This window comes from Dromiciops gliroides, chromosome 2 (assembly GCF_019393635.1).
Source record: "Dromiciops gliroides isolate mDroGli1 chromosome 2, mDroGli1.pri, whole genome shotgun sequence".
Lineage (NCBI taxonomy): Eukaryota > Metazoa > Chordata > Mammalia > Microbiotheria > Microbiotheriidae > Dromiciops > Dromiciops gliroides.
Genome location: NC_057862.1, coordinates 638,671,885 through 638,697,549, shown reverse-complemented (window position 1 = coordinate 638,697,549; position 25,665 = coordinate 638,671,885). Strand labels below are relative to the sequence as shown.

General features: G+C 47.7%; 1 protein-coding gene across 3 annotated transcripts in view; it reads right to left on the bottom strand.

The window, feature by feature from the left end:
- Positions 1–1,795: 1,795 nt before the first annotated feature.
- The window catches only part of DUS2 (dihydrouridine synthase 2), a 64,676-nt gene continuing 40,806 nt past the window's right edge, over positions 1,796–25,665 (bottom strand). Inside the window, exons 8-14 of one of the 3 annotated variants that reach the window (XM_043985310.1) lie at positions 20,057–20,143; positions 18,108–18,276; positions 14,586–14,707; positions 11,533–11,676; positions 9,574–9,661; positions 3,950–4,023; positions 1,797–3,298 (exon numbers count right to left, since the gene is read on the bottom strand). In XM_043985310.1, the coding sequence (XP_043841245.1) occupies positions 3,061–3,298; positions 3,950–4,023; positions 9,574–9,661; positions 11,533–11,676; positions 14,586–14,707; positions 18,108–18,276; positions 20,057–20,143 (922 nt within the window). In that variant the 3' untranslated portion in view covers positions 1,797–3,060. Of the gene's footprint in view, positions 3,299–3,949; positions 4,024–9,573; positions 9,662–11,532; positions 11,677–14,585; positions 14,708–18,107; positions 18,277–20,056; positions 20,144–25,665 lie in introns of all 3 variants that reach the window. The other 2 variants (XM_043985308.1, XM_043985309.1) reach the window with 2 other exon arrangements.

The window sequence follows — 25,665 nt, the reverse complement described above, 5'->3', positions numbered from 1 at the left end:
AAACAAATTTCAGGATCAATTACCAAAATAAACCTGCAGGTACTGGCAGAAGTGTCCCATGAGGAGTGTGTGGGGACTATGGGAGCATTATGGGAGTAGCTTGTTTAAACAGGGAAAGTAGGGGAGGTGAGTTTTCGGGAGTTGTTTAAACAAAGGAAAGATGAGTTGGGGCTCCCTTCCCCCCAGTGGGCTGGAGGGGTGGGGATCTTGTTTATAGTTTAGGAAGCTGGGGTGGCTGATTTGGCAGGATGACCTTTAACAGGAACCCCACCGCCCCCTCCCTGGCCAGGAGTGTGGGAGGCAGCACAAGATGTGGTCAGAGATGTTTGTTACTTACTGGGAGGAAATTAATGAGAACCTGCCACTTCCTTCCACGTTGGGCAGCCAATCTTACAGGAGAAACACAGGGACTTGGAGTTGAGCACTGGGGAACTCAAGGGTGGGGGCACAGGACTCAAGGCCAGAGCACAGAACAGGTTTTTCCTTCAGCTCACCTCAGTGAGGGGGCAGATCTCAGAAAACAGTACCCCAGGGTATATGCCACCCCTCTCATAGGAAGTGCTCAGATCTTTGGGCAGGGAGGTTATTCCAGTGCTATTGTTTGCCTCCTTATCTAGGAAGTAGACCCGAATCAGTAGATTCCCTGGTCCTCTAATAGCTTCTGAACACAGACCATATCTCCAACCCCCCCCCTCCCATTCAGTTCCACGTGGGCAGTTCTCCAGGTTTCTCATTTGTTTACTTAATCCTAATCCATTGACCATGACCACAAATCCATTATCTAACATACCCACAGTTCTCTAAAACACTAGGAAGCATCTGATGGAATAGGCACATTAGCCCGTTACACCAAGGTGCCCCTCCACCCCCCTCTCATGAAAATCTACCCTGAACTCTCCTGAGACAACAGCCCAAGTATAGGGAATACCTTGTGTTGCATCATAAGGAACTCTCCAATGGCAGAATAAATGCTGGGCTAAGCAGGAGACAAAAACTACCAGCATTTATTTTTTCCAAGAGTTTTCTGCATCTATTGAAATCATGATTTTTGTTCTTGTTATGTCCAATTATGCGTGGTTTCCCTACAGTCTATCAGTTTCCATTCCTGGTACAAATCCAGCCTGGTCATAGCCATGGGATACATTGGTGGAATCTCCTTGTTAGGGTTTTATTAAACTTTTTGCCTGGATATTCATTAGGGAAATCAATCTATAGCTTTGTTTTGACTCTCCCTGGTTTAGGTATCGAGACCATAGTCATATCATAGAAGGAATTTGGCAGGACTCCTTTTTTGCCCATTGTTTTTCAAAGAATAAATGTAACATTTGTAACATTGTTCTTTAGATGTTTAGTAGAATTAGCTTGTAAATCCATTCAGTCTCCTTTAGAGAGTTAATTTGTGGCTTGTTGAATTTCTTTTCCTAAGATAGGGTTATTTAAATACTCTATTTCCTTGGCTGTTGATCTGGACAACTTATATTTTTACAAATATTCATCCATTTTATTGAGATTGTCAGTTTTCCTGGCAAATAGGTAAAATAGTTCCTAATAACTGCCTTTATTTTTCTTTGTGAATTCACCTTTTTAATTTTTTATACTGTTTTAAAAATTAAATTAGCTAATGGCTTATTTAATTGATTTTTAAAAAATCAGGTCATAGTCAATGGATTTACTTTCATTCTTGCAAATCTCTCCTTTAACTAGTTCTTGTTTCTATAAAGTACTAGCAGGAGACCTGGTGTAATGGATAGTTGGAGGTCTCCTCAGGGCTGTCTTAGTGAGAGCAGTGACTTTCACAAGCACACAAGCTTTGGAAGAGGGGTTCAAATTCGGGGATCTTTCTACATAGGGCATCACATCAAAAGTCTGTAGTGCTTTTTGCAGTTATACCCCAGGCATCATTTTTACCTTCAATGCCTTTAACTGTGCACACAGGACAGACACACAATATTGCTTAACCCTTTTTAATTCTCCTCCTTGACATCCAGCCTGCCCAAATGATACAATTCAATGAAAGGTCAGCACGGAAGCCAAGAAGAAGGGCCTGTGGATACTCTCCGCTCGTCATCAGGGCTAGGAGCTCCCAATTTCCACAGCCTCATTAGGAGCTGTAAGATGGTCCTTGGGATCATCAAAGTCGGGAGTTACAGTTCTCCTAATCAGCTGTGGCAAAGATGACTCATGGCAGATAGCAGCCAATTACCACCGAGATGGGGGAAACCTTCTCCAAGTAGACATTGTTTCACATGCTCCAAATGTCTCCTGTGGGAAAGGGTGGGGGGTTGGGGGGGGTGCTAAGTGGGAGGAAAGGAAGAAACTCTTTTGCAGTTTTCCCACCTGGCCCGGAAGCAAGGGGAAAGATGCCCTCAAGTCTGGGCCCTCCTAGCTCAGGAAGACCCTACTGGTGACAGTGGAGGGAGACCCTCTTTGCTCCTCCACTAGCCTCAGGGAGGGCTGAGATGCTTATAGGCTCAAGTGGTGAGGGCCATCTTTACTGAGGAAAACATAACCCATGTGAGGATGGCCTGGGAAGGGTCAGCTGGCCTAAGGCTATCTGGAACAACTTGTGTCACAGGAGAAAAAAAATACCAGAAGATCCCCGGACTCTGGACTTTTGTCGTCAGCCCTGGACAACTCTTACTCCCGTGTCCTCTCCAACTCCCCCTCCCCCCAGCTTCAGGCCTTATCGCAAGTCCCCAGGCCTCCAGCTCTTCTATTCTCCCTCCCCAGGATGGGTTACTCAATGTCCACCCCCTCAGCCCATCCTAAGTCCATAGGTTTTTGGTCACTGGCTTGTGCACATCTTGAACACCTACTTTCCACTCCCTCAAGTGGTGTTCAGACCTGTCTTTTGGAAGGGTAAGCCAGACTTCTCATCTACACCTTAACAGTCCAAGTCTCTGCTTCCCCACACCTGGTGGGGTGGGGTGAGCTGAGCTGCTCCGAGCCCCAGGCTCTACCTGGGCCCCACCCCACCCCCACTCCTTCCAGAAGGCCCAGGGCTTCCCAGGTGGGATCCTAGGGGTGGCAATGGGGATCACAGGAGAACGTGAAGGACGGTCACGGCCTGCTGAGAATGCTGTGGTTGGTGGTGCCCAGGGTCAGGTGGGGCTTTTTGTGAGGGGCTCCACCAGGAAGGGTCTCCTCATTCTCTCTGTCTTGGCACAGTTCCCTCTCCTCCACCTTGCGCTTGTGCATGAGGGGGCTCTGTGCGTCATCCAGCTTCCCCTCAGGGAGGCCCAGGCTCCTCAGGCACACGATGGCTGCAGCTTGTTCAGCCAGCTTCTTGGACTTGTCCCTAGGGAGGACCAGGCACAGGTCTCAGGACAGGCCAAATAGTGGGCTCTGGCTTCTTCATGGAGCCTGACCTGAACAAGGCTGGCTTTTGAGGACTCTTCCCTACAGGGCCCCAACCATCACAGATGCTATTCCTCGAGGTGCTCCAATGAGCACCTGTCAGCTAATGATTAGCTCAACCAGGCATCTTTATCACTTATCCTGAAGAAGCCGTTTAGAATCTGGGACAAGTTATTATTGACCAGGGCCATTTCTACACTCAGCGCACACACCCACTAACAGAAGTGGAAACAGAAGTGAATAGGGGGCTGTTCTAAGACTGAAGAAGCCCTGGGTCCAAGCCCTGCCTCTGACACGCTTAAGCTGGGCTTCTGGGGGCCTCAGTGGCCAAGGACTCGCTGATCTGCCCCAGTGGGGGCATCTCCACTGCCTGCCCTTGGGCTGATGAGGTGGTATTATTCCCAGTCTATAGATGAGGAAATTGAAGCTAAGGATTGTGGTCAAGGTCAAGTAACTCATCAGTGGGAAGAGGTGGGGGCTGAGAACCGAAGTCTTCTATCCCCCCTTTCCCACCCTTTCTTGCTTCTCTGCCTCGAACCCTGTGTGGGGCAGGAGCATTCTGAGGGGCATCGGGTCAGATCTTGCTACTTACCACAGGGCTGAGCAGTACTTGTGCTCGGAAACAGTGACGACGGAGCGGAACAAACGGTCCACTGGTCTTTGAACCTAGACAGGGAGAGAGTACTGATGGGACAGGGGGACTGCCTGGGAGAACCAGACCTGCCCTTGTGGTCTGTGTCTGCCTGGAAATCCCCTCCAGGTAGCCTATAGCAATGTTTTCTGCCAATAACTTGAGGATTCCTGGGAAGAAATGCAAAAAGCTCCCATCCCCAGGCTGATCGTTTGCATGCTCCTCAAAAGGCAGACAAGACCTTCGGGAAGTTCGGCTGACTGTGGCCACTACATAAGATGGCCTCTAACCACCACAACAGCTCCAAGATGGGCTAAGTGCTTTACAAACACGATCTCACTTGGCCCTCATCACAACCCTCCAGCTAGCTGTTACTATTATCTCCATTTTATGCTTGAGGAAACTGAGGCAGACAGAGGTGAAGTTACCATAGCTTTTCTTGTCACTGTGTTCATGTAATTCTTGGATGTCTTAACAATTATTTTATACTTTCTACAGAAAGTTGTTTTTTTTTTTGGGGGGGGGGGCAAAGCAATGAAGATTTAAGTGACTTGCTCAGGGTCATGCAGCTAGTAAGTGTCAAGTGTCTGAGGCCGGATTTGAACTCAGGCCCTCCTGAATCCAGGATTGGTGCTTTATCCACTGAACCACCTAGCTGCCCCCCATCACTGTTTTCTTGATTCCCAAATTTAATGGCCAAATATTTCTCAGTCTTCTTCCTTTGTGACTTCCGTAGCATCTGGCACTGTTGACAACATTTTCCTCCTGGATGTCCTCTCCTCTCAGTTCTCATCCTGTCGATCCGTTCCTTTGCTAGATTGTCTCCCATGCCTTTCTCCTGGGTCCTCCTCTCTTTTCACTCTCTAGCACAGGTGTCAAAGATGCAGCTTGCAGCACTTCTAAGTGTACCCCCAACCAAAGTAAAATGTAATTGGCAAATATTTAACAAAATAAATACAAATGCAATAAAACAAAGATATCATTACACTTTAAAACTAAGTTGATATATGGCCTGCAGGGATCCTTATGGAAGGATTCGTGGTGCTCATTCCTATCTCAGTTTTGACATCACTGCTCTGTCTCCTCTCACTTGGTATTCTCATTAGCTCACATGGGTTCATCGATCATCTCCAGGAAGATAATTCTTTATTCTGTCTATTGGATCCCAGCCTCTTTCCTTTTCTCTAGGCATGCATCTCAGACTGTCTTTTGGACATCTTAACTGGATGCCCCCATGGCATCTCAAAGGAGGTATGTTCAAAACAGACCTCAGCATCTTTTCTCTCAAACCTCCTGTGTGTCGTGGGCATTATCATTCTCCCACAAACTCATTTACAAATAAGGGACTCCGAGGCCCTTTAGACTGACTGCTATCTAAAGCAGAAACCCTACTATAACCTGACAGTTGGTCACCTCGGCCACGTCCGAAGTTCAGATGTTCTGACGTGGTCTGCCCCACTCTGGTCACTTCTGTTAAGACATTTTTCCTTTCATCAGCCTAAATTATCCCCTTTGCACCTTCCCCCCTGATGCAGGGAAGCCTTGAAGTGCCTTCCCCAGAGTCCTCTTCTCCTTTCCAAGCCAATTCTCCCCAGAACCTTCCCCGAATTCTTGGATGGCACAGACATGAATGAAGCTTTCCTCCTGATGTTCTTCCCCATTTTATCGATGCCTTGCTGGAAGGGTGGCACCCAGACTGCCCTGTGCGCTGGGCAGAGATGTCACTTCCTCATTTCCAGAAGCCACACCTCTCTTTTTAGCCACACTTTTCTTAATGCAGCCCACTTTACAGTAGTGTTTTTGGCTCATATTGAGTGTGTGGTATACAAAAACCCCCTAAAACACATTTTTGTCTGTGTCTCCTCTCTTGAAACTGTGAGGCCAATTTTAAACAACTCAAATATAAGACTTCACATTTTATTCCCATTAAATTTCAATTGATTACATTTCCCAGATTTTCTGGGCCATAGGCCAATATGTTAGCTATTCCTCTCAGATTTGTATCATTTGCAAACTGATAAGAATGATATTTGTATCCAAGTATCTTTGCCGAATCACTGGTAAAAATGTTAAGCAACACAAGACCATGCACACACCCTTAGGAGTAATCCACTGGAGACCACACTGACACTGAGCCATTAATGGTTGCCCTCAACCCACCTTATAGTTCTAAAATCTAGCCCATATCCCTTCATGTTTCCCACAAGAACAGAAGCACGTGCTTTGTTAAACACTTTGCTAACATCTAGGTAAACTAGACACATTTTCTTGATTGACAAGTTCAGTAGCCCTTTTAAAGAAGGAAATAAAATTGGATTTTTATGTCTTATTCTTGATGAAACCATGATGGCTCTTGGTGATTACTGCTTCCTTTCCTACATGCTCTCTCACTACTATCCCTTTAATAATGTTTTAGAATGTTGCAAAGAATTGAAGTCTAGCTCATGGGTGTAAGAGCTTGCAGACTCTATTTGCTTCTCCTTCTTCAAAATTGGGACATTTGTCCTCCAGTCCTGTGTCCCCATCCTGTTCACTATTAGCTTTCATCTATCACTGACAGTGGCTCAGCAATCAAATTCACTAGTCCTTTGCGGTGCCCGAGTGTGAAGCTCATCCGGACCAGGTGACTTGAATTCACCAAGGATATGTCAGCATCTATTTTCAGTGCCTTAATGTAGATGGGGTATAAATCCCTTATTAGCCTTATTTGTTCTGTCCTTTCCAGTCCAAAAGTGGGGGAGTGAGTTGGAGGGGAGGAGGGCCCTGGAATGACTTCTTCCTTAGCTTACTCATTTATACAGTGAGAGCATCAGCCTGAGACTCTAAGATCCTACAAGCCTCCTCTTTTTTCTCAAACACAGCTTCCTTCCTTACTCGCTCCTTTGACTGTCCTTCTCAACCTCAGCTTCTTGTCACTCCTGACACCATTCTTGTTTTTGTTTTTGTTTTTTGGTGGGGCAACAGGGGTTAAAGTGACTTGCCCAGGGTCACATAGCTAGTTAAGTGTCAAGTGTCTGAGGCTGGATTTGAACTCAGGTCCTCTTGAATCCAAGGCCAGTGCTTTATCCACTGCACCACCTACCTGCCCCCTCCTGACACCATTCTTGCAGCATGGTGCCAGGCTTTTGTGTTTCTCCTTTGTCACCTGCCCTTGCTTCTCTTTGGAGAACCTAAGTTGGCAGGTAAGCTCTCTGTGTACCTCTGCTGTTCTCTTCCCTTTATTTCTTCTTACTGGAATTGTTTTTCTACGTGATTTCAAAATTTAATTCTTGAGAGTTTCACATCCTTTCTGGGCTACCTTCCCTTGTTAGAATTTCAGTGATGGGCTCCTATTGATCCTTTCCTGGAATATACATGCTCTCTCAAAGTCTGAGGTGAAAGTCAGACTATACCATGTCTTCTCTTTCCTTCTTTATCACAAATTCTAAAGAAGAGCTAATAAGTTTCCCTGAGGTGTACCCATCATTTCCTCCCCAGCATTCGGTTCCCCTACATTAGTGAGAATCAGACCCAGACTAGAATTTCTTTTGGTTGCTTCTTCCACCTTTTGAAGGATGAAATAATTAATTAAATCAATCCAAGAAACTGTCAGCTGCTCCGTCTTTACAGCTCATGCCTCTGGGATGGGTTTGTGTTCTGTTTCCTGAGCTCATTTATTTCCTTTTTTGGGGCCAATGTGGTATGTTAAATATATTCATGAAAAAGAAATCACTTGTTTCTGTCTCCATTGATCTTTACCCAAATGCTCCCCATCACACTTCCACACTGGTTCCTGGATCTTCTTCTTCTTTAAATAAGATCTAGTGATTTTATTTATTTATTTATTTATTTTTGGTGAGGCAGTTGGGGTTAAGTGACTTGCCCAGGGTCACACAGCTAGTAAGTGTTAAGTGTCTGAGGCCGGATTTGAACTCAGGTCTTCCTGAATCCAGGGCCGGTGCTCTATCCACTGCACCACCTAGCTGCCCCCTGGATCTTCTAATAAGACTGTGCCTTCTTAATATTCAATGCTACCCCACAAACCTCTCACATTTCTAAGGCAGTTGGTGGTGCAGTGGATAGAGCCATGGGCCTAAGCTTGAATCTGGCCTTAGACTTTTAGTAGCTGTCTGGCTGTGGGCAAGTCATCTAACCTATCTGCCTCAGTTTCCTCATATATAAAATGGGGGTAATAACAGCACCTATGTCTCATGGTGGTTGTGTGGATCCAATGAGAAAGTATATGTAAGACATTTGGTAGATCTTAAAGCACTAGAACACTGCTGCTGCTACCATCGTCACCACCACCACCTCTTTTGAGTAGGGCCCCCCACCTCTACTCAGAGCTGGGTCTCCTCTCACTGAGTTCAGTGATACTTGTGCAATCACACTGACCTCTGCACTGGTCACCTTGCTTGCTATCTCAACTCTTCTCCAAGTGGCATGGACTGCAGTCTTCCTACTCTATGGGCTAACCTCTGGCTTGCCAATGTTCTTCCTACAATGGGGCACCTGCACTGAGCACCCCATTCTACCCAATCTGATTGGTCTAGGGAATAAATAACTTGACCCCCTCCTCACCATGGGCAGTGGGCCTCTCCTAAGGCAGCCCCAGAACATGGTAATATTTCTGGTTGTGTTATCCCACCAATGAATCATACTGACCTTGTCATATACTATAACTCCCAGAACTTTCTTATACAAATGGCTGCCTAGCCACGCCCCACCCCCCCTTTCTGGGCAGCGGATTTCTCAAAGCCAAGTACATGACATCTATCCCTGTCCAATCCTGTCTTATTTGAGTTCCTCTACTGCTTTACCTAATCTTATAAAGATCTTTTTGACCAACTCTGTCACCCACAGTATTGGCTTCCTCATGGCTTTGTCAGCTGTAGATTTGTAGCACTTCATGTATATCTTTAATCTTGCAAGTCACTGATAAAAAGTGCTGAATGGGGGCAGCTAGATGGCGCAGTGGATAGAGCACCGGCCCTGGAGTCAGGAGTACCTGAGTTCAAATCCGGCCTCAGACACTTAACACTTACTAGCTGTGTGACCCTGGGCAAGTCACTTAACCCCAACTGCCTCACTAAAATAAATAAATAAAAATAAAAATAAAAGTGCTGAATAGCACAGGGCCAGGGAGAGATCCCTGAGACACTCCCCTAGGAACCTCCTTCTACTGAACTATTAGTTCTTTGGGTTTGGCCAACCAGGTCAAAATTCGCCAAACTACATCAATTATGATAGTGGTATAGGCCAGAGAATGGCTATGGCTAACTGCTTCCAATGTAATAATTAACTTGTAAATCAATCAGGATTTGCCCGATACCTATTACAAGAAGCCATCATCTTGTCCTGGTCCTTTGATGGGGTGAGGTCTCAGGGGCCTGGGTCTTCTGATGAGTTGGTGTGAACACACTCAAGGAAGCTCTAGTGGCGGCAGGGTGGCTCTGGTCTGTCCCTGGACCAAGACAGGGCAGAGCCTGAGCTAATTTGGGGCTAACATAATGGCACTGAAGCAGTTGTGAAATGGATTTGCCCCTGCAGGCAGGCCTGCAGACCAGCAGGCACGGCAGAATGGGCTCCCACCACCACCAACTCACGGTTTCATAAACTGGTTGGGCTAACTTCTCCTTCCGGCACCATTCCAGCAGGCACATTTTGGGTGTGATCTGGGGTGGGTATTGTCTCCTGAAGAAGGAAAAAAAGTAAAAACCGAGTGTATTTGTAGAGAAGGGAAGAAAGGAAAAAGGGGAAAAGATTCCCAACCAGGTCACGTTCTTTCCTACCCTGCTGAGTGCAACCAAGACAAAAGGATGCACCCTAATGGGATGCGGCTTATCTGCAAGGTGGCTCCCAGGTGCTCTCCTCTCCCTCCTAATGCTTGTGGATCCCAAATGTCTCATTTTGAGGGACATGGGGGAATACCACAAGAACCTGGGTGGGCTGTGGAGACAGAGCTCTCCTCACAACACTGATATCAAGGCTGGGGTCTCCTGGGACGTTCCCCAAGGCCCACCCCCGTAGCAGCAGAAAAATCTCTGGCTCTGAAGTCAGAGGACTCAGGTTTGACACCAGCTCTGCCGCTTAATACCGTGTGACCGTTCTCTCTTTGCTTCTTACTTTCCTTATCTGTTAAATGAAGGTGCTGGACTAGATCACCTCAAAGGCCTGTCCCAGATCCCTAACATCCCCCTGTCCACCGAGGAGGGACATCAGTCCAAAAGGAGCCTTCCCAGCTCACCAGAAGAGCAAGTCAAAGCATGCTGCTGCTGACAAAGTTCCTTTTAACAGTGACCAGCAGCATCGTCTGAGTGAGAGGGGAAGAGAGACAAAGGAAGGGTGGTAGGAATCAGGCACTCACTGGGCAGCAGTGCCCAGGCACAGGGGGCTGGAAAAGTGCCTTTACAGATGTGAGAAGCGGAAGAGAGGAATGAAAGCCTCATGATTCAATGGCTCGTTATTTGGATGTTCTGCTAAGTCAGCTGCTGCTTCTGTCACCTAATGGCCTTCTTACAAGGAGATGGGCAACCCTGCTGCTCCCAAGGCCTTCTCTGTACACATAGGGAAGGCCAGTCCCTTGCCCCTGGCAACCATCAGACCTTCCCTCGGGGCTTGGGGCGGGAGAATCACATGCAGGAATGAAATTCATGATTCAAAGCAAAGCAACTCACAGGGGAAAACCAGCAGGAGCATCCCAGGCAGCCTGTGCAGCTGTCACAACAGGATGATTAGTCTAACAAATGACAACAGCACCAGGAAAACAGAAGGCCCCAGAGCACAGGCAGCATGGGAATGGGGATGTGGGGAGGGAGAAGGAAGATGGTCCTGGACTGAGTCACAGAGCCCTGACAGGCATCCCCGCCTCCTCCAGCAAACAGGCCCGGCAGTGGCAGTGAAGAAGGGAGGGTGGGGGAAGATGGATTCCCAGACTTAGTCAGCAATGCCCTCTTCTTCTGATGTTGCAGAACGCCCCCTTCTGATCCCTGAACAGGGAAGGGAGGGCATCATAAGCTCTCACTGCACTTCTTGTCAGAAAAAAAGGCTTCTATTTTCAGAAAGATGCACTTTCTTAGGAGAGAGATGTCTGTAATAAAACCTTAAAGTCAAGAATAAAAAACCCATCAAGAAACGTTTGAATTCATAATAAATTCTTGGGGGGAAAAAAAAGAAACGTTTGAGCTTCCTTTGAGGGCTTCATAATGTAAGCCAAGGAAAACTTCCCTTCTGGGCTCAGAGAACCCCTATACAGGACATACAACTCGATACAAACACCGTGAAAAAGAAATCCCAGAAGGTCAAAGTTGTTTCCAGGGGGGTTAGAAAAGAGGATGACTCAGGGTTTGGCTCTAGGCTGCCAATACCATGAAGGGGGAAAGGGGAGTTTGCAAACAAGTACTCTCCCCACAGCAATCATCATTACTTCCATTTTCCAGAGGTGTGACCTGAAGCTCTGACAGGCCAAGGACTTGTTAATCCTTCTACGGCTGGAAGGCAATTAGGGCTCCATCCCCTGGAACACAGGGCTGGCCAGCCGGCCCTCCTAGGAGTTCGTGACTTACTTGTCAAACTTAACTGCCATTTTGATGATGTCAGTGTCTCCGCTCTGGTCATCGTCCTCCTGACCACCATTCTGGAGTGTGGCTGCTTTGGCTGCCAACTCTGCAGTCACCTTCTCACAGAAGCTGCCCAACTCAAAGGCGTCGCTGTGGAAGACACCAGAGTCTCACAGCCTGCTCCCTGTGGGCACCTCCCAATTGGCATGTGCTTGGCTTCTGCCCCCTTCATTCTCCCGGTCCTACCAGGCTACACTCCTAAAACCACATGTCACACCTCACCAATCCCTCAGCTCACACAGCTGCTGTTAAGGGATCAAATATCCTAGGCGGGTCTGGATTTGAATTGGTTGCAATGGCCCATCACCACCATGAGGAGGCACTGTGGCCCCTTGGAAACACACCATTTGGCAATTGCTGGCCAGTTGGGAAGTGCCCACTCGCTGTCTGAGCTCTACCCACACTGGCATTCACAGGTGGCATTTGTTGAAGTAGATAAAATCACTACTAAAACAAACAGTGGGATCACCACCTTGCACAATTTACCTCTGCAACCTTACCTCGTTATTCCCCAACACTGAAAAAGATGAACATTTTTATTGATTCATCCAAAGAGAGGGGAAAAAAAAGGAATTCAGAAAACCAAAACATCAATTATGATTGAGAGTATATGCAATATTACACATCCATGGTGGTTCACTTCCCCATATTGGCTTTAATCCAAAAAATGCTTATTACACGCCCACAGGGCCTAAGCGTCTCTATGAAATGATATGAAGTGACACAGTCCAAGCACTCAAGGTACTTGTAACCTAACAAGGAGGATCTGGCACATCCTCCAGCACACGCACTAACAAGGAAGAACGTGACAGGGAAAAGGTGCGCTCCAAAGCCCTTGTATGAGGGCTACAGGAGAGCAGGGCAGACTTCAGGGAAGAGGTGGGCCCTGAAGCAAGACAGAAATTTCAAGAGGCACAGTCTGGGAGGGAATGCACTCCAGGAATGGAGGGATTTGCGTGTAGGCACGTGGAGACAAAAGGAAGGGCTCAGGAACCAGAGGCAGTCCAGTTTGGCTGGTGGGTGGCCTACGTGGAGGGTCATGCTAAGAAATGCAAGGGGAAGGGTAGGTGGAAGCCAGCTCAGGGAGGACCTTGAGTGCTCAGTTGAGGACTCTCCCCTCCTAGTCGAGACCTTGGCTGACTGACTGAATAAAGCACTACCATGGCAGGCAGCAGCACCACCATCTTGTGCCCACCCCCCTTTCCAGCCTTCTCTCTGACACAGGAACCCTTCTGGCCTCTTCACTGTTTAACTACAGTATCGTACAAAGAGCCACCGGGAGTCAGCAGACTCATGAGCTCCAAGTGGCCTGGCAGATCTGGGTATCATTATTCTGGAGGCCTGAGGAGGCTTAGACAGTCTGGGGGAAAATTGTGGGCTGGTTCTGAGCATGTGAGGAGAGGGTGGGGAAGTAGGGCAGTAACAGGAACATGGAGCAGCTGCAGCAAACGACTTGAGAATTGGGGAGAAGGAAGAGTTTCAAGGCTGGCTGCCTGAAGCTGGGAAGGGTAGGTGCAGGTGTGAGAAAAAGTCAGCTCAGTTTTAGGCATGATGTGCTCAACTGGAAGCCTGAGACAGATGGAGGTGAGAGTCAGGTGCACTGAATGAATGACATGGGCCCTGCACTCCTGGTCACAAGGGTGTCACACTCAAATAGAACTGTCCATAGCTAAGGATCACTGCGGGCTGCACTCTGACTTGGTTTTCAAATGGAGTATCATCTGTGGGTTGTTGCATGTTTATTTATTGGGTCAGGCAGTACTCTGGTTTAACATGCTTAATGAGGATTTTGATAAGAACACAGTCTTTACATTTGCAGATACCACCCTGAATGTTTGAGCCAGGATCCACAAAGATCTTGACAGGTAGAGCACTGGGCTGAATTTAATAACACGGAATTGAGTAGAAGTAAATGTGAAGATTTGCATGGGTTCAAAAAATCAATTCCACCAGTATAGGGTGGGGACCTGGTGGTGAGGCTACCTATGATCATTATTTTAGCTTTTTTTCTACAGGCAACACTTGGCAGGCTAAAAGGAGCTCTTTGCTCAGACATGTCAGCTGTTTCTTTCCTGTGTGAGAACAAGCTCACTGGAAGAAAACACAGGGAGTCACTTAACAGGCTAACTAAAAAGTCTGAGAAAATGTCTCTGTTTTACCCAGTTTTATGTTTTTCAAATTCATATCCCTTCTGAAATATACAAAGTAACAAGTCTGAAAAAACTCTGGAGGGCTTAGGGACAGTCAGCAGTGTGTGGCGTTGGCCAAAGGGGAACTGCATGAAGACACAGCTTCAGGGAATAAGGCTGCCTCCAAGGCCACACTCTGAGCACAGGCTTTGAGGGAAGTCTGGACGATCACTGGTTTAGGGATGTCATGCAGGGGGTGGAAGGACACTGAATGAGCTCCCTCCTACCTCTTAGACTGACACATCCTGTACCATCTCCCTCCTCCAAACTTCTCTAACCCTTATAACAACCCTAGAGATGTCTCAGCGCACGTCGGCACATGCTTACCTCAGCCTCCCACTGCAATCTTGTCTCTGTATCTGTGTCCTATCTGTCCCTCAAGGGTAGGGACTGGATTTTAGACTCCTTTGGATTTTCCCCAACAGCCAAGAAGCCACTAGAAATTCAGCACGTTGTGCGTGTGGAGCTCCTGGCAATAAAAGCCATCACCTTTTATAAAGGAGACCTGCCCCTAGAATGTAAGTAAGGAAGAGATCTCCCTGAGGCCCAGGGAAACTCCTTGGGGTCTCATGGGCTCTTTAGAGGTGCCCTGCCTGGTCTCTTCTGGGAAGCTCCCCAGGAGCTTTGTCTTTGTGTCCCGGGTCCTTACACACAATAAATGATTGTCAGTTGACTGATTGAGAATCCCTGGTGTCTGACAAGGACCTGAAGGAAAGGGATGATTCTCCAGTCTGGCCTCCTCTATGCCAGGGCCTGTCCTAGGGACTTCCTCCCCAGGTGTCAATCTCTCTGATTCTCCCCCATACACACCAGATTTCCTGGGAAGACTGAGCGGCGTGGAGCTTCTTTCCTTGGGGGGTTTCTAACTGTTCTCTCAGCATCTGACACAAGCAGTACTTGGTATTGGTGTAGTGGTTTTCATATCTCACCGCCTGGGAGGAGAAGGAAAGAAAGAACGAGGCTTAGGGCTGAGGAGGGGTCAGTGAGATGCAGGAGTCACGTGAAGGTGAGGCTTTGACGTCAGAGGACCCGTCTTTGGTACTCACTACCTCTGTGACCCTGGGCAAGTCACCAAACCTCCCTGGGCTGGGCTGGATGGCCTCTGAGCCCTCTGCAGTACAGACCCCACGGTTCCTGCCTGAGCCATAAGGTTTTCTTGAGTGGTGGCAAGAGATCAGCTTCCTTGGCACCACTGTGGGCTGTAATAATAATGATAATTCATATCTACAGGGTTTTTTAAGGTTTTTAAAGGGGTTCCTGTGAGAAGATGTTCCCTGACTGACTTGTCCAAGTGCCCATGGTGTGGCAGTGCCAAAGCCAGGACTTGAACCCAGGTTTCTGACCCCAAGGGAGGCCCCTCTAGGACCGTTCTCAGAGGAATCTGAACACCCAGCTCCTCTAGTGAACAGGAGAAAGTGTTTAGTTTCACAGAAAAAGCTGTATCTTAAACCAAGTATTTGGTCCCTCTAAGTAGGGGGTGAAGAGCCCATGATCAGAAGCTGAACATGAGGGGGAGGATGTCCCAAGAGAAGATGAAGAGCTGCCCACCGTCTCTACAGCTTTTCTTCTATAGCTTTCAGGAGGTTTCACAGATGAGTAAACACTGCACTTCTAGGCTTGGGGAGAGAAGTCCAGGTGGGCATGGGGTCCTTCCTCAATGAGTGGGCCCCTTAGAGTTCCTGCCTCTCGGGGAAGCCCCTGCCAACCCTAGTCATAAGCTAGCCCCACACGCAGTAGGTCATGGGACTCAACTGCCACCAGACACATTCTCTTGTAGAACCACAGGCTTTGGATGTGGAAGGGGCCACGTCGTTCAAATCTCTCATTTTACACATGAGGAAACTGAGCCTGAGTCACCCTGATGTGCCCTGCCCACGTGGTGAGTGGCAGAGCTAGGGCTTAAATGGTGCTCTGACTCCAAACTCTGTGCTCCCATCACTGCCCCCCTGGGGCTCTCTCCAATTTTCCTGGGCAGGAGAGATCCTAAACCTGACTATGTCTGCTGCACCCCCAAATGAGTCCTTGCTTTTCCTGCCCTGTATAGAAAGAACGCTGGCTTTGCCCAGGTTCTTCATGGTGAACACTCATTCAGGGCAGGGAAGAAGAGAGAGAAGACAAGTCATCTCACTCTGCAGAGCACTGCCCGGCCTTATTCCATTTCCTCTGGCTGTTTCATCAGTTCATTGTGGTTTCACCCCAGCAACCTGTGCTGCTTCTGTTTAGCGCTGAAAGCACATTCTGCCCTGTTCCAAGCGTATCCATCTCTCTATCTCAGCATCTTCGACAACTGTAAAGATGCTCTGACTGGCTCACAGTGAGACTGGGAGTGGGTGTACCCCAGTCAGGCAGGGAGGCTTACAAGGCCAACTACCATCATTATTTTAGCTTGTTTTCTACAGGCAACACCTGGCAGGCTAAGAGGAGCTTTGCTTGGACAAGTCGCCGTTTCTTTCCTGTGTGAGAACAGGCCCACTGGAAGAGAACACAGGGAGTCACTTAACAGGCTAACTAAAAAGTCAGAGAGAATGTCTCTGTTTTATCCAGTTTTATGTTTTGCAAATTCACAAGTTTGACTTACATTTGGTTTTTCCCTCATGATCTCACTTCCCTTCTGAAGTACATAAAGCCACGGGCCAGAAGGGGATGGGTGTGGGGGACAACCAGAGAGAGTTTGAAGGGGAAAGAATTTTAGGGCTCAGCCCAGGCCAGATCCCTGATTTTACAGAAGAGGAAACGAAGGCTGGAAGGGAAATCGGACACACCATGTCACCTTGCGGTTTTCAGTAACTGGCCTTCACTGAACAAGAGGACCTGCTCTAGCCCCTTTCTAGACTGTGGGTCACTGTGACTCTGCTGTTAAGAGCCATTTATCCCTCTGCCGCTATTCCATTACTTGGCCAACCTGTGTTCCTGTACAAGTCAAAAGATATGATTAAGGTCCCTCTGTCAGCGGGATGAGAGTGATACAGAAACCACATTTTGGCAACTTCTTATTTTCTAGGCTTAAGTGTTATCCCATTGCCCCTCACCTATTTATACCCATTAGGGGTTTATTTATAACTGCATCTGGCAGCTCCTGCAAACCCTCCCCCCTAAGGGAAGCTGGCTTAGGAATAGCTAACTCCCCGTCTCACCTTCCTGGCTCACAGGTTTAAAATATTCTGGGAATGAAGCAGTAGATTCTTAGAAACGGCCCAAAGATATATCGCCACGGAGATGCTTTTGTCCACAACAGCTGTTATATTAACCTCTTCTACTCTGCTCACTCCACTGAAACACGCTCTTAGGTTCTATTATTTTAGTGTGGGTGGGCTAATCTGCTGCTTTATCCCTGTTCTTAAGTTGTTTGATCTGGCTGTTCTATAATAACTCATGTCTACACCATCCCTTCTCTCCCCACCACTGATGATGACCACCTTCACGGGGGCAGAAGTTATGCTTTCTTTCTTTCTTTCTTTCTTTCTTTCTTTCTTTCTTTCTTTCTTTCTTTCTTTTTGTGGGGCAGTGGGGGTTAAGTGACCTGCCCAGGGTCACACAGCTAGTAAGTGTCAAGTGTCTGAGGCCGTATTTGAACTCAGGTACTCCTGAATCCAGGGCCGGTGCTTTATCTACTGCGCCACCTAGCTGCCCCTATGCTTTCTTTTTTTTAAAAAAAAAGATAGACACAAGCCTTTACCAAGATGAACAACCGAGTTGTTGGCCAGTCCTGCCAGCAGCTCTAAAGGCCTTTCATCAATGCTTGTTTTAGTGGCATCGGCAAGGGCAAATAAAAAAATAAACACAATGTTTGGGGAAAAAAGAACAAGGAGAGAGGAAAAACATCAGAGCAGGAGGCCAGGGAGATGCATTAACAGGAGAGGATGCTCCCAAATGAGAAGGATTTTAAAGAAAATCCCAGGTAATGGGGACAAACATTGTGATGAGAAACAAAGCACTTTACTTCCTATTTTTCTCATCTGTAAAACGGGGATCATGCCCAGGGTGTTTATCTCACAGGGTTGTTCGTGTAAGAATCAGATGAAATAATGTCTAAGTAAGTAAAATAATCTGGCAGCTTTAAGAACAACATAAACATCAGCTGTTATACAGGTATACACACACACACACACACACACACACACACACACACACACACGACAAAGGATGGGGGTAATAATAAGTGTGGTACGATGGAAAAAGCAGGGGATCTGTAAAGCAGAGGACCAGGGCTCCAGCACTCCCTGTATGGCCTAGGACAAGTGACTTTGCCATTCTCGGCTTCAGGTTTCTCTGCCCTGACGTCCCTCCTGGCATTTCTATGATATGACTGTTCTGACGAGTAATAAGACCTACATATTTTATGTATTCTTGCATGATCTTTTCCAGAGGCTGCAGGCCCTCCTTCCTGAAGATGGATGGGTTCCACATGGCCGCCCGTCCCACCATCACGGAAGATGCTGAAGTCACTTGCCGGAAGGCTTCTAGGTCTGCATACACTTTGATGTGGTCGTGAGATCCTCCGCTAAAAGCCAACACAGGGAGTTATGGCTGTTTGCAATCACGAGACCAATCCCACCAAGCTGCATGGCGATGGGAGACCAGCCCCTGCCTGAGACACTGCAAGCACCCCCAGTGGGAAGACAGGAGCTGCCAGCTCTCAGCAGGTTGCTGAGGGGGAAGGAGGGCACCTGCAGCATTCGTGAGAGGCGTGAGTATTCCTGGGCGATCACAGTAACCCTAGCAATTGCTCACAACACGCCCACACTCTGCAGCTTGACTGTCTCACCTCTGACATTTCTACGCTAAGGACCAAAGTCACAAAAACCAGACTTGGACCTCTGGATCTGGGGTCCCAGGTTTAAGCTGGCCTGTAAGACCAGAACCAGCACCAGCGAGTAGGGCTTCCGTTCTCCCAGAACCACTTCTAAGCCTTCCTTGGATGCTTTCTCTTGGAGAGGACCAGGCTCCCTAACTAGATCTGAAATGAGCAGGAGCTGCTCACACCTCTGCGTTCAGCCAAGTTCCCAGATGTGGCTCCCAGAGTCCCATCTGCAGGCTCTGGCCCAGACACACTGTGGACTTTTGCTCTGATATCAGTATTTCTGTTGCAGGTAACCCTAACACACCATAAACCCTGCCCTTAAATCCTGTGCTCCCCCCCACCCCCCCTTGTCTGGCTGCCTGCTCACTCAGTGATCTGATGTGACACTCAGCACCTGTGTACTTTCTTTCTTCTTTTTTTTTGTGGGGCAATAAGAGTTAAGTGACTTGCCCAGAGTCACACAGCTAGTAAGTGTCAAGTATCTGAGGTCAGATTTGAACTCAGGTCCTCCCGAATCCAGGGCCAGTATTTTATCCACTGCACCACCTAGCTGCCCCCTCACCTGTGCAATTTCGAAATCCAAACTGCTTCCCTGGCTTCTGCCTCCCCATCCCCAACCCTGCCCCACATCTGGTCTGTTCCTGTACCTGTCTCATCTTACATTCTGGCCTAACCTTGTTTCAAGGAGGGACTTAAAAGGATGTCTTTGGTGGAATGGGAAGATATTGTGACAGAGTGGACGGCCCAGAGAGTTTATGGAATGGAGAAGAAAGCCCTAGACCACCAGCCTCAGAACAAAAAATGGAGCTAGAAGCCAGCTCACCTTCGGAGGCTATCTCTTGAGACAGGAACACAAAGACGATGCAGTGAAGGAGCCAAAGGAAGGGGCTAAAAGAGCTAGATCAGGCCTGCCTCTATTTACATCCCACCACCAGCAACAGTAACTTCTACTGGGACTCTCTGCAGACGTCTTTTAACTTTCCCATGCTCGCAATTTTAACTGTTTCCCTCACAGTAGTAAAAACTACTCAAGTAGTTTAGTGGTAAATTTAATTAGCCAAGTAAAAAAACTCTTAAGAAAAATCAAAAGAGCTATGTGTTTGTCTCAGAGACAGAAGGACAAGGGAAAAGAAGAGTCCTGTTTAGTGGACTCTAGAGAAGAAAAAGCCTTGGTCGGAAGAATGAGCGGTGGCAGCCAAAAAGGGGAAAAGCCGGACCAATCCCTGGGTGTGCAAAAGGCAGAACAAAACTGAATTGGGAGCCACTCGAAAACTCAGAAGAGATCCCCAGAGGAAGATCACTACCAGGCAGACCCTAGGTGATCTCCAAGATCTTGGGCCTCTTGTCTCTACACCCTCTATGTTGACGGAAAGAGCAGAACCATTTCCACAAAATGCACTCTCCCCAGCTAAATTTCCATGGGCTAGCATCCAGGTTCAATTTGGATCACAACAAATTACTGATGAATAAAAAAACTTACTTAGCGATTACTGGAATGGAGACAGCTTCAGCAATGGCTTTGATAATATCACAGTGGACAGGATGTTGAGGTCTCTCTTCCTTCTTCCTTTACAACAAAAGAAGGGAGAGAAAACACTGAGGTTAACAAAATATACCCAAATCTTTCTCTGGGTCGTCAGGTAACACAACCATGCTTTTCTTGAATCCCAGAAAGAAGCTTGTCTTCTGATGAAACCAGTGGGAGGTGGGAGGGTGCACCCCTGTGCAACAGAAACTCTGACCCACTCACACTATCAGTCGCAGACCTCCAACATAGCATCAACATGAGGCAAGAGTGAAGGGGAAGAGAACAAGGTGGACATGACTAATAGAACTCACAGGCCACAGACCACTTCTGAGAAGACTAGAAGCCACAAAAACTAAAGCTCTGGAATTACTCTCTGTCCAATGCCCAGGTGGACTGTCCGGCTTGGGGAACAGGGACCCTAGACCTCACCCACCCAGCCCCACTGAGGCTATGCCAGTATCACTTTGGATCTATTGATCTTTTCAACCTTAGAGACTGAATACAGACAGCAAAATGCCCAAACACTATGTCTCCAGTTACAGACTATTAGGTAAGACAGTCACATATGTCCCAAGTTGTTTTCAATCTACATTTCTTATAAATGTAATTCCCACTGTATGAAACCAGCCCTCAAGGATAAATGGGGCCCATGCCTGATGCCCTAATGGCCTTAGCAGGAAGAACTCTGCCCCTTCTCAGATTTTCCTCATTGGATCTTTTCATAACCCTGGGCCTTGCATTACTTTTATCTCCATGTCATTTCCCTGTAGCAAAATGTAAGAGCCAGGACTATGCCATTTTCCACCACTGTATCTCCACCAAATGTTTCCTGAACTGAGCTGAATGACTGGTAGCCCAGGATTCAAAATACCAGAGATATGAGGTACAGGGAGAAGAGAAACCAAACTCTATCTGGCTATCCAGCAAAACCAAACAGGGTACCACAGAAAATAAAGGTCATCTTTCAAAAACAAAAAAGGAGGAAAGAAAAGAGGGAGGAAGAGAAAGAAAATGGGAAGGAGAGAGGAAAGAAGACAGGCAAGAAAGGAGAGAGGGAAAGAGGGGAAGGAGGGAACGAGGAAGAAAGAAGGGAGAAAGGGAGGAAACAAAGAAATATCCTGGGGGGGGGGCAGCTAGGTGGCACAGTGGATAAAGCACTGGCCCTGGATTCAGGAGGACCTGAGTTCAAATCCAGCCTCAGACACTTGACATTTACTAGCTATGTGACCCTGGGCAAGTCACTTAACCCTCATTGCCCTATCCCCTTCTCCCCCAAAAAATACAGTGAGAGGAGCAATGACAGCTAGAGAGTCACTGGGACCACCTAATCAAGGTATGTAGTCAAGGATAAAAAAGAGTAGAGAGGGCCAAAAAAAAAAAGAAGAAGAAGAAGAAGAGTAGAGAGGGCAAACCAATTCTTTGCCTAGAAGATTCCCTACCCCCAAACAACCTTTTGTTATAGACAAGTCTGAGTTGCTGAAACAAAGGGCAAAGAAAACAGGATGCACTAGAGCTAACCAACAACTGAGATATAGATAAATCACTGGGACAGGAGAGCACCCACAAGAGAGTTCTGAAAGAATCTCAGAATCGGGCTATGAAAATGTTCTTCAAAATGTGCAGCCTGCCTCACAGAGCTGCTGTGCCACCTGATGGATAGTCATGTCAACTTCATCAATAACAAAGCTTCCAAGGGGGCATGCTAAGGTCCCTGTGTCTGTGTATCTGAGAACGGACAGCTTGTAAGACTTCTCAGATTCATTCGACAAACACTGACGCTACAGGCATTATGCACAAGGCATCGTACGCCACAAGGGAATTCTAGATTTAGAAAGAAAAGCTAGAAAGACTGGCATTTATAACAAGAACAGTGCCTCGATAAACCAAAACTTAGTCATGGTTTTGTTTTATTCTAGTGATGGCAAGACAATGACGATGCATTTTAATGGGAGTCACTGCACTCTACCTTCATAAAGAATGACCACATAGGTCCCCTGCTTCCCCATAGTCCGTCCAGGGGGCACAAGGCTGTGTGTCGATGGGACAGGTGCACATCATTACAAAAGAGGGCAACCAAGATGGCTGGCTGCCTCCTTGGTGCACAGTGGGCCTGGCCAAAGCGCAGGAGGAGGAGGAGGCTGGGAACATGGGAGAGGGCAAAGAGGGCCGGGTTTCAGAATTAGGAGACCCATCTTTAGGTCCTGGCTCTAACATTTAAGAGCTCCTGAAAGCTTCAGTTTGTTCCTATGTGAAATGACAATCTCTGTACTAAGGACCTCTCAGAACTGTCAGGAGGAAAGCATTTTGTGCTCCAGAGATGTGAGCATTTTGCTCTGGTCAGACCACAGACAGCGAGGGGACTGGAAAACACACCATGAAAAAGCCTGGAGAGGAAAGGATGCGTGTTTAGCCTAGAGAAAAGAACCCTCCGAGGAGACAAGACAGCTATTCCAAAGTATCAGATTGCAGACAAGATCTACTTAAGAAAAACCTTCAGGAGATGGAGGGGTATCCCTTATTAGCAGTCATAGAGTGGAAGCACAATGGCTACCTGTCAAGACCCCTGAGGGCAGAGGGATGGAGGGAGGAAGGCCGGGTGAGAAGAAGATTCTAATTCAGGTACATGTCCTGCACTGGATGGTCTTGGAGGCCCCTTTCAGCATTGCGATTCTGTGAAAGTGCAGCCTCTGGAATATTACAGTGCTGTAGGAAATGGGGTGTGTGTGTGTGATGAATACAGAGAAGCATGCAAAGATCTTTATGAACTGAAGCAGTGAAGCAGGAAGACCCAAGAAAACTAGAGACAGTGCTTGCAACCATATAAACGGAAAGCATGGCACACCAAAACTTTGGAGTCAAGGTAACAAAATCATAGAGACAAAGCAGGACTTCAGGAAGTGAGATGAGAAAATATCCCCATCCTACCCCTTCATGGGGGTGGGAGGTCACAGCTGTTACACATTTCACAGTTTCTCAGAGTTTTCTAATGTATCGATCAGTTGTGGGGACTTTTCTGTCCTCTCTAAAAGAATACTATGTATTCTATGGGATGGTTCTCTGGGAGGGGCAGGGGGGACACCATGGTGATGTAATAAGAAGAACATAAACTTGTAGCCCCTGGTCCTTGAGGGAGTTTCCAGTCCAAACAGCTAATAACCTCTGTTGGTCCAGGAATGCCAGAGGACCATGTTGTTCAGGGAGGGAATGACAACTCAGACCAACCACCCCACATCATGAAGTTCTGGGAGGAGGAAAAAGATCAGGATCAATTTTTCTTTCCTGGGTCTAGAACGCTTCAGGCGTCAATATATGTGTGTATGTGTATATGTATGTATCCCTCGGAAACTTTATCTTCCAGTTCCTAATGCCTTCTAATGCCTTCTCCCTCCTCCAATCACTACATCTATGTATTTGTGTACCAGCTTATCCCCCTGTAAAACTCTCTGAGGGCAGGGGCTCTTTTGTGTTGATGTCCCCAGAGTCTAGCATGATGCCTGGACCACAGCAGGCACTAAGAGATGAGCACTGACGTGAATCGAGGAGGCCCTGATGGCTGGAGGAAAGCAGGGCAGACTGTGTCCCTCTCCCTGGGAGTCTATGTGATCCTTGGGCTTGTCATCAATGGCTCACACGATCCCAGCAAGGTACAAATCCCCTTCCACCAAGAGCACAGGAAATACTGGCTGCAGCCCGCACCAAAGACCTTGTGAACATCAGAGACACAAAACTCGACCTCTGTAGAAGAGAGTCCAGGGGAGACAGGCGGAGGTTTCTCTGAAGGAATAAGTTACAGGTTCTGAGTGTGAGCTTCAGCACTTCAAGGAGTCATAATCGATGCACAATCTTGTGAACCCCCTTTTCCTTGTGTGGCTGGTCTCCGGCTGTTTCTGTGGCTGAGTACACCCATAGCTGGCCTTTCTGCCTTGGGCCTGGTGGTAGGGGTGGGGGGGTCTCTTTGGATGACAGACAGTCGATCAGACCCCAATTGAAACTTTGATGTTAAGCAGTGAGTTATGGTGGGAAATATGCTCAACTTCTGGGCAGGCAGACGATGAGCTGGGTTCAAATCCAGCCTCTGAGAGAAAGTAAGCTGCATGACCACATGGGACCGTTCTCGGCTCACCTCTTCATTTACACAATGAGCAGCAGAGCCCCTGATCTCGCAGGGCTCCTGGGAGGCTCGAGTGAGATAATCCAAGTGTTTCAGCTGCTTCCCTGTGACTGTCAGCTCTCATCATAGCCTGCCGGAGCCAGCCAGGATGCGCGCTGTGCTGGCCTCCCACCGGGCAAGCCAAGGTCACCTTCTGACCATCAGGACACCCTCGGGGGCTGTGGCTCATGATGATCCTGGTTGTTTCCAGTTATTTATAGTTATCAGTTAAAAGGACAGTAAGATGAAAATGTCTCACATATTTTAAGACTACCTGTAAACGGTTTATCCTTTGACACAGAGGTGAAGGTTAATGGTGAAATTGTGTAGGTTCCAGGAGGCACGCGGCTGTGGAGGTAGCCTACCCCATTCCTCATCAGGACTTCTCTGGCTTTGGAGCCAAGAGCAAGGCTGTGTCCTTCCTCAGTGGCTGCACCAATGGGCCTGAACTTAAAGCTTCAGGAGAGCAATGGGGCCCCTCCATCCTGCTCTAATGAGAATCAAATCTCCAAGAAAGGCCACTAGGGTGGCCCACTCATCTCACCATCAGGCTGCTAACATCCTCTACCATCCAGAATACTGCTCCCTGGGGAGCAGCCTCAGAGTCCATACAGCTGTGCTCCCCAGGAGAGCAGGGGCACTACTGCGGGGTCCTCGGCAAAGTGTATGGAGTTACAACAATGAGTAAAAATTAGGTTCGAGGACTGAACAAGGCTGGCTACTTGGGTTTCTTTGAAAAACATACATTTTGTCCTAGCTTTAGGAAGACAACTGACTGGTAATAAGCATAGAGGCGCTGGTTGTAAGGGACGCTTAAAGCAGATACTGGGCCTAGTGGTGAGTGACAGTGGCCCGTGACCAGAGAGGGAAAGGACAAAAGGAAGGTGAATGGAGGGCCCGACGGCATCACTGGCTGCATCACCGTTCAGTAAGGGAAGCTCACAGCCCCACGGTGCACAAGGACAAGGACACTGCATGGAGCATTTTGTATGACGTTGTGACAAATGAAGACTTTCTGCAATAGAGATATATACAACTAGTCTTCAGAATAACGCCAGCCCTTGGCTTCCTTCTCTTGTTCATATATTTTACTAGATCTGGATCATCTTAAAATCCCACTCACAGTCAGAGCTTTTAGTCTGATGGGCTTGACTGCAGACAGGGTCTACGCCCAGGAATCACCTACCTGAGGCGGTTGAATAAAAATGATTTTGCAATATTGCCCATGGTGGCAAAGAGGTGATCCTGAGGTGGGCAACCCCAAAGAAGGGAACTTTTGTTTTTGTATGAGAATGCTCATGATCCTATTTCTTATTAACAAGAAGTGGCTGGGGGGCAGCTGGGTGGTACAGTGGATAGAGCACTGGCCCTGGAGTCAGGAGGACCTGAGTTCGGGTCCGGCCTCAGACAC